The sequence below is a fragment of the Paroedura picta genome, chromosome 8 (assembly GCF_049243985.1).
Source record: "Paroedura picta isolate Pp20150507F chromosome 8, Ppicta_v3.0, whole genome shotgun sequence".
NCBI lineage: Eukaryota > Metazoa > Chordata > Lepidosauria > Squamata > Gekkonidae > Paroedura > Paroedura picta.
Window position 1 is genome coordinate 61,391,039 of NC_135376.1, and position 8,800 is coordinate 61,399,838.

At 39.3% G+C, this 8,800-nt stretch overlaps 1 protein-coding gene across 3 annotated transcripts in view; it reads left to right on the top strand.

The window, feature by feature from the left end:
• EDRF1 (erythroid differentiation regulatory factor 1) overlaps positions 1 to 8,089 on the top strand; it is a 34,358-nt gene extending 26,269 nt beyond the window's left edge. For all 3 annotated transcript variants that reach the window (XM_077350064.1, XM_077350065.1, XM_077350063.1), the window contains 5 exons: positions 490 to 639; positions 3,049 to 3,202; positions 3,447 to 3,562; positions 3,806 to 3,972; positions 7,323 to 8,089. In XM_077350064.1, coding sequence (XP_077206179.1) covers positions 490 to 639; positions 3,049 to 3,202; positions 3,447 to 3,562; positions 3,806 to 3,972; positions 7,323 to 7,494 — 759 coding nt within the window. In that variant the 3' untranslated portion in view covers positions 7,495 to 8,089. The remainder of the gene's footprint in view (positions 1 to 489; positions 640 to 3,048; positions 3,203 to 3,446; positions 3,563 to 3,805; positions 3,973 to 7,322) is intronic.
• Positions 8,090 to 8,800: the final 711 nt, after the last annotated feature.

Below are 8,800 nucleotides of genomic sequence, written 5' to 3' on the forward strand. Positions count from 1 at the left end.
TTGTGCTCTTTGCCAGTGCTTTAGAAATCCAGATATTTTAACAAGGGACTTGTAAAGCCAGAGGGCAAATTGTTATTAGCAACATCCAAAGCCACTCTGGCGTAATTCTTCTGGGATATTTTTCTTTTCTTGTAAAAATTAAAATTTATCAGCACCAAGAAATATTAGTAGCAGAATTCTGGAAGCAAAAGAAGCTAACCAATATGGAAGCATTGTGAAATATGGTTTCTTATGCATCAGTTTTTAGTTTTGGATTTCTGTTAGTAATTCCTATTTATTTAATGTCACTAAAGGCTTTTTGTTTTGTTTGCTGCTCATGAATAAATACTGTCCTGGGGGGACAAGTGTGATATGATTACTTGTTTTGCCCTTGTTAAACTAGGCCTATGTTGGCTTGCTGACTTAGTTGCCCTCTTCCAAGTTTAACTTAACCACTGAAGTTAGGACATTAAAATTTTGAAACATTGTTCTCGGTATCTTGCCTTTTAGATAGAAAAAGAAGTTAGCGAGTCAATGATGAAATCTTTGAAATACTGTGATGTTGATACCGTGTCTGCCCGACAACCCCTTTGCCAGTACCGGGCAGCTACTATTCACCACAGGCTGGCTTCCATGTATCACAGCTGTTTGAGAAACCAGGTATGTGCCTAGAGAGAGGCCTTTGGTGTGCCTTCTAGTATGGTTCTTACTTCTTAGATATGTAAAAAGAAGATATGTATGAAGCGGTTTCATTTTTCAGGCTTAGTAAGATGCGTGTTGTATGTTTATTTCTTACAGCATTTATATTCCACCTTTCTTTGTGGCTTGTGTGCACATGTGTGAATTTGTTGAAGTGGAGATTTCGATCACAGTAGTTCTGTGAGGCTCAGCATTACACTGCAGCCTTTTAAGATGATAACTGACTTGCTGTTAGTGCTGTATTTCTGCCAACCCTGATCATTCAATATTGCGGGAGGGGAAAAGCCTTACTGTATGATGGAGGATTTTGTTTTGTACAAATATTGAATAGAATAAATTTCCAGCACCTTAAATTGCGCTTGATCTGATTTAGTGTATTTCGACATATTTAATAACCAGAATTGAAGGACCTAATGTTAATTTTGATTTTAAAAATACATGAACGGAATAAACTTGAGTAAGGGGGGGGGCGGAATTTAGCCATTAGTTTAAATACTGTAGTAAATTTAAAACTTATGTGGAGATCAACTTACAGGTATTATTATTCCAATAAAAATAAATACAGTCTTCAAAAAACTTAACACTGAAAACTGTTGATGCACAAACTTTAGAGAATTGTGCATTATGTGCTTTGGATGCGGTTATTCACTCATTGCTTTCAACAGAATCTTTCACTGTGGCATCTCAGGCTTCACTGCCCTTTTCCATGGAAGCATTTGCATTGATACTTCACCAATCTGATATGGATTACAATACCCCTTTTTGTGATGTGAATGGTAGGGTTGTGAACCTTAGGATGGGGCCCAGAGATCTCCAGAATTAATACTCGTTTCCAGACTGCAGAGATCAGTTCCCCTAGAGAAGATGGGACTTTTATGGCATTATATCCTGATTAGGTCGCTCCCTTTCCTAAACCATGCCCTCCCCACGATCCACCCCCAAAGCTCCAGGATTTTCCCAAACATATGTTGATAGCCCTGGCAAGAAGAGATATAAGAATTTTAGCTTTGGTTTTTGATTGGCTGTGCAGGTTAAGTCAAGCTATGGAACAACTTGATATTTTTATTTGGATTTCTGTTTACACCGACTACGTTCCTAAACATAGTGACCTGGAAAACATTGTAAACATTGAAACAGCCATGCTTGCCTAGTACTGTATCAGTAGGGGCATCAGTGCATGGCTAGCTTTTTCAAATGATATTCAGAAATGAAAAGAAAGCACCGGATAACTCTCTGCCCCTCATCTCTCGAGGGTACCATTAGGTATTTTTAATCTCCCTTTTATATGTGCCTCAAGTTTGGTTTTTCTAGAGCCAAAGCACAACAGGGGGAAGGCACAGGTTTCAAAGAATCAAACAAGGGGTACCTGAAATAGAGGTAAAGCAGGGGAAGGTAGTTGTCTTTTTTCCCTTTAAACAATGATGTTTTAGTGCTAGATAAGCCCTGTAGCTAGTAGTGTGTGGGAAGAGTACAAAGCCACAGAGAAAGCTAGAATGGTGGATGAACTGGCAAAGCTGTGGAATAAGTGTGGGGATTCTTGTTTGTGCTGAATGAAGTCCCACTCAGCATAAAGGAGGGGCAAATGTCGCTTTCACATTTGACAATTATGATAGCCAGGGCTGTCATTTTCTGGTGAGAGAATTCTGCCGTTTTGGTATTGGCACACTATGATACCCTATGACAGAACTATCTGTCTTGAAGGATAATCTGGGCTCTGAAGCAATAAAGTGAATGCAAACTGTGGCTTGGATTCGAAAGCCACAAAGTGAGTTTTCAGAAGTTATCGTTGCTAATCATTCCTTCCTGCAGCACTGTACTCTGGGTTCCTCCAAGGTACTCCTGAGAGTTGGGGAGTGTGTGGCACTTAGTGTTGTCTCCTTCCTCCCTTGCTTAAAAACCTGCTGCCTTTGCCACAAGTTCTTGGAAGAACGGTTTGATGGCCATCACTGCAGATCACTTGCACTTCGATCCACGGGCCCTTCTCACCCGCAGGAATACTTCATTGAGGAGCACAGGGAGCAACACTGGGCTTTGACAAAGATCCTTTCCATTAATGCCCTGTTGCTTGTATCCAAACTTGTGTTTTGTGCATGATTGAAATGATTGTCTGAAAATGCTGTAGGGGGAGTGTTTTTCTTTTTAATTCGGATTTTTTAAAAATGTAAATGCACGGGCGCCTGCAGATATTTAATAGCAATATGTTAATGAATTAGCCTTCTAAACAGTCATACCATGTGCTTTCTCCTGAGCACATATTTTCTAGAAATGTTTAAGCAGCTCTCTATCAAACACAGGGCAAAGTGGGGCTACTATGCTTTTATTCTTCTGAACGAACCTCAAAACAAAAATGAATTCCCCCTTCCCTTAAAGGTTGGCGATGAGCATCAACGGAAACAACACAGAGTACTAGTTGATCTGCATTACGGTAAAGCTGTGAAGTTTTTCCAACTCCTGAAGGATGCACCGTGTGAGCTGTTGCGGGTACAGTTGGAAAGAGTAGCATTTGCAGAATTTCAAATGGCAAGTAAGTGGGACAGTTGCTACATTAGAAATAACTATTACAAAGGTTCTTTGTAGGGAAAAAGAAACAAATGCTGATGACTGGTTGCCCGGGATACACTGAAATTTGCTGTTGCTTTGGTGAAAGCTTTTATCTATTATGTGTGTTAAAAGAAAATTCCAGTCATTAAATTCCTAGAAGTATTTTTGGACAGAGCTATTAAGTGTGACATGTTTACCAATCATGTCTTTTTGATCCCTAATATTAGGTCAGAATAGTAGTGGTGGAAAGTTGAAGACTTTGTATGGAGCCTTGGATATAATGACGCAGAGCCACTCTGTTTTTCATCTCATGAGAAAAGAACTGATTGGTGAATGTGAGCAGGTAATTAGAGGGCATGAGCTTGTGATCTGTGATCCTGCCGGGTCCCAGCAATTGAACATTTCTCTCTGAACAAATTGTAGCCCGATGTATAGTTTACAACTCTCCTGTAGCAGCTTGTTTTTGTTTTATGAAATTACATCTTTGTTCTGAAACCTGTGTGAACTTGTGTATGTTCACATGTCTTAATTTATGGTATTCTTTCTGGATTTAGTAACCATTTTCACAAATGTCCTCTGTTTCCAGGGTCTTGAAGATGGCAATAGCAGTGCTGCGAAAGTACCAACTGAAAATTCTTCTGTTAGCCTTAATAAGGAAGAAATATTAAAACTCCTTAGTATATTTGAGTCACGATTATCCTTTCTCCTCCTCCAGTCCATCAAGCTGCTTACATCAACAAAAAAGAAAATGGGGTAAGTATCAGTTTATACTGCAATCTTTTTTTGTGGCAAGGATACCTCACATAAATGTTTGCATATCTCTTTCCAGATCCTGTTTCATTTTGTTGGCCAGTCTTCTTTATATATAGGTTTGGATCGCTTATTTGTATTCATTTGAAATCCAGAAGTATAGCAATTCATCATTCATTTAAATGATTATGAATATATTTCTCCTTTTATTCATTTCATCCAAAGCACACATATATATACACGTTTCACAAAGAATATATAACTACTACCGAGATCCAATTATCATTTATGATCTTGAACTTAATACTGAAGTCACTATCTAACAAAACTACAGACAGGTTGTGCAATTTAACAACTTGGCAGTCAAGTACAGTTCTTTCTCCCAAAGCTTGTAAAAAGCTCTCCAGCCTTCTGGGTAAAAAAACCTAGGGCTTTTTTAGTTTGCTTGTTACTATTGGCATATTTATTTAGATACTGCTGAGAATGAAGAAGTCTTATGTGTATGCATGCACAGGCAAGCTGCAATATCACAGGGTCTACAGTGATATGGAGAAGCATTCAGATTTAGATTGAAGCTCCTACAGGAAAGGTATCAGATGTACGTCAGTGTGTGCAAGCAGACTCTGTTCATCGGTACTTTTTGGCAACTACTTGGAGGGAAGGTAGGGGGAAAAGTACATGGTGGTTGTGAGTGCTATTCTTAGAGATGGATTACAGGACCAAGGGCAATACATCCTTCAGCATTTGGATTTTGTTAGGTTAATGCATTCAAATGGAAGAGCCAAAAGAACTGCTGGGCTTTGGCTTCCGTGTTAGAAAATTTGAGGGAAAAAAGAAGAGCAACTTGGCATGCCGATCATGTACCATGCAAGACTTCTTTGGATGCCTGTGCTGATGTCATGCTTGTCCAAGCCTAGGGACTGTTAGCCCTCCCGCCGATCTGTGTGTGCGTGGGAGGGAAGGAATACAGGATGGGATCGCAGCAGAGGTTGCAGTGCTTCCAGTTTTGTCTTTACTTGTTGCACTAGATTTTTAATTCTCCACAAGGTGGCAATATTCATACAGGAGACCAAAATGTAGATCGTTTGCTCAGCAAATTCATTTCTTGCCAATCCATTAGCAACTGTTAAGAGTGCCATAGTAGTGTATAATACAGGCTTAGAGAAGCTGGTAATTGCATGCCAGAATATTTACTTACACTCCCTATTCTTTTTAATCACTACTAATTATCTTTAAAGACTCTACATGTACTTTGCAGCCTAATTATATTCTAAACTTTTTCGAGCTCTGCAAAATGAAAGCATAAAGCTGTTGTAAGCACTTAATTGCAGCTGGCGCTATAGCAGGATCATATGATGTCTGTTGTGACTCGTTCAAGTAACATCTGCAGCATGTGTGAATTTTGACCATAGGTTGTTGATAGTTTGTCCAAAGAGGCATGAGCGTAATAGGACAACAGTTTTGGAAAAGCAGACACAGAACACGAAGGCTATCGAGAAGACAGTATTTGGCACACAGAAAATGTAATTCAGTTTTGCAAAGCTGATCTCAAGCTCCCCTGAGAGCTCTGCTGATGTCATTGCTCAGCCATCTTGTACAGAAAGGTCAAAGATGCAGGGTTGTCAGACACTGAATTACATTTGCAGTGCTGCTAATAAAGGATTAGGCTGCACAGAAGGCTTCACGGATTTTAACTAAGGATGGGCACAAACCGGTTCACAAGCAAAAATTCATGCCAAACGTGGCCCATTCTGTAATTCGGGAACTTATGTCCAGGGACAGCGCCTTCCTCGAACATTTGCTGGACTTGTGGACAGTTTGGCTGTTGGGAGTCAGCCATTTAAACATAACAGTTGAGCAGTGCAGGGTCTGTTGATCATTTGTCTTAATTTATAAGGTTAATTGGATGGATGGTAGCCATTTGCCTATTTAAATGAACCCCCTTTGTTTATTTATTTATCACATTTATATACCGCCACTCCCAGCAAGCGCTTGTTGCTCCCTTTCTCCCAGCTGCAGTGAGCTGTGATTTCCCCCTCCCTTCTCCTGGCTCTGGCAAGCTGTAGCCTGGAGAACTGAACTTGGGGTGAATTGACTTTGCTGGAGTAGTTTGACTGGGGCCCTTTTGGATCGGATTGGGGTTCTATTTGTGGGCTGCTGTGAATCAAACTGAACTGCCCTTTTTAGGTTTGTGGACATCCCTAATTTTAACTGAGCACCCTGCAAAAATGAGAAAACTTATGGAGATGAGTTTATGATATTTATCTCATCTCAGGTTAAATTATGACACTTAGCTAAGAATACATTCTGATAGCAAATGTTATTATTATTATAATATATAATGTGCATCCCTTCAGTAGAACAGCAATGAATAAAGCACAAAACTTAAAATGAACAAAATAGTATTTCTCTGCATATGAAACACCCAAGTGAAATCTGGCTACAAAAAACCTGTTTGAAAAGCCAAAATGCCTATTCCAGGATATTTTTATTTAAATTCATTGGAGCATTTTAATTGAAAAATTAGTTTGAGTAATAAAAAAACTGCCAGTTCCTTTTGCCAAATGTTAAATTTAATTGCTGCTTGCTTTCTTGGAATATTTGCAATAAAAAACACCCTGCCAACTGTTCTGTGCATGTCTTTGTACACCATAAATGTAATGCTTGCTTGGCATGTTTACTTCTGAGGTGTGTGTGTAATGCCATGGGCTAATCAGTGGTTGCCTTAGTAAGTCAAGTCCAGTCAGATTTTATTGCATGTAGCCATAGGCCATTACAATACAAAAGGAAAATGCAAAAGGTTGCCTTAGTAGGGGCAGGCTTCCTCATAGAAAAGTTCTCCTGTCAAACAATGAAGGTTTTGCTAACATGTAACCTTGTCTAAATTACATGGAAGACAACAAAACATTTGCCCATTAACTCTAATAGTTTTATGCTATGTAGGGAGCCTTTTTTATCTGCAATAAATATCAGATATAGATAATTTAAAATTATACCTTAGATTATGTTTTGGTATAATGATAAATTGCTATGAATTGAAATTTAATAAAAATACAGTGGACCGATGACAAAATGTTACAAGACAGGCAACCTACTACTATAAGGTCAGTTACTTCTAGGTTTTCCTGGAACGGGAGTGGAGTGCTGCTTCCACTGCAATGTATAAAGGATTGGAGTTCAGCTCCATTTCCCCTTTATCTCCCCCATTTTTTAAGTCACTTTTCTTCAGGTGGTGATTGATAAAGTCAGGCTTTTGTACTCGAGTGACAAGCAGTGGTGCAAAATGTATGGAGTAATTTGCAATGTCGTGTGCTTTTTTGGACAATCAACTCGTTTTTCTTTGTTCCCTCCAGAGGTAACACTGAAGAAGATGATGTTCTTAAGACCAATAAGTATGTTTATTCACTCCTCCTGCGATCAGTAGCTAACAAAAACCTGACTCTGCTCGAAAGAATAGAAGTTATTTTAAACTTATTGGAACAGTTGACCCAGGGAAATGAAGGCAAAAATCTGGGCATTCAGTGACCTAAACCTAAGCTGTGATATATCACAGAAGCTGAATCAGTGCCTTGCTCCAGGAGGGATTCACTATTCTGTTCTCTACAGTGTTTTGTTTGTTTTTTTTAATTTATACTGCTTATTTAAATGATGGCACAGCTGGAAAAATGGAAGTTTACCACTGTACTACGAGTCTTGATTTGTACGATTTGGGTATTCATTTCATACTGTGTTTATATTTGAAGTGTTAAACATTGAATATAGATGTAAAAATGTACAGTTTGTTTAACCTATTGTGTTGCATAGGATGGTTTTGTTAACACGAATCTGTTAAAACTCCGTTTTGCTGTTTTTGTAAACATTTGGCATGCAAAACCTCCATGGAAGATACCTACCTACCAGTAGTTAATTAAAACCATCAAACAATTCTATTTAAATATGCAAACAATTATAGCACCTACCATATTCCTCCAACATGTGCCTTTTCACCTCAGCGTGATGCAGACATTATTATCTAAGAGCATAAAAAGGACCCCTTTCTATGTTATCACTACCTTTTCCAGAATCAAAACTGTGAATAAAGCTGTATTTTGAAGAAATGTATTAAAATATATCTATATTAGCATTTTGTTGTGTCTCATGTTCCTGCATCAAAACTGAATGCACATATACACTTGAGGGCATAAGCCAGTAACACTGTTTCCACTAAACATTCATTGGTAATCACTGTGCCTATTTTTCTCTCTGCTGTATCCACCTAATACACCCATAGTTTGTTTTAGTATGTGTCGTTCACAAAGTTAAATGTGTAGCATCATGATGTCTGCCCATCAGGTCCTACTGGGCCTGATAAAGCATGTCTTTAAGCCCAGCCATTTTCAAGCTTCGAGAAGCCTCAGAAGTGATGCCAGCTGGGCAAGCTTCCCTGCCACACCCCTCAGAAGTGACATCACTTCCTGCATTAACAGGCAGGCTTCAGGAGGATGGGGGGGGAGACAGGAGGCAGTTTAAGGCAGGAGTAGGCACAGGTGCAGAAACCACAAGGGACTTCACTCTCAGGAGGGGGGAGGGGAAAGCAACGGGAACAGCTAGTTCCCTAGCTTGTGGCCGAGTCCATTAGGGCAGGAAAAGAAAGGCTGGGGACCCCTGACTGGGAATCCCACTTTAAACTAACAACCAGCAGTTCTCAAATCATGTTTGTATTCATGCCATCTCACATGTCATACAGCACTGTACACATATCTAACATGGCTGGACCTTGTACAATAACAGCAGTGGGTATTGTTAATTGTGCCATCACTGAATCAGTAGCTACACTTGTGGTTTATGAAGT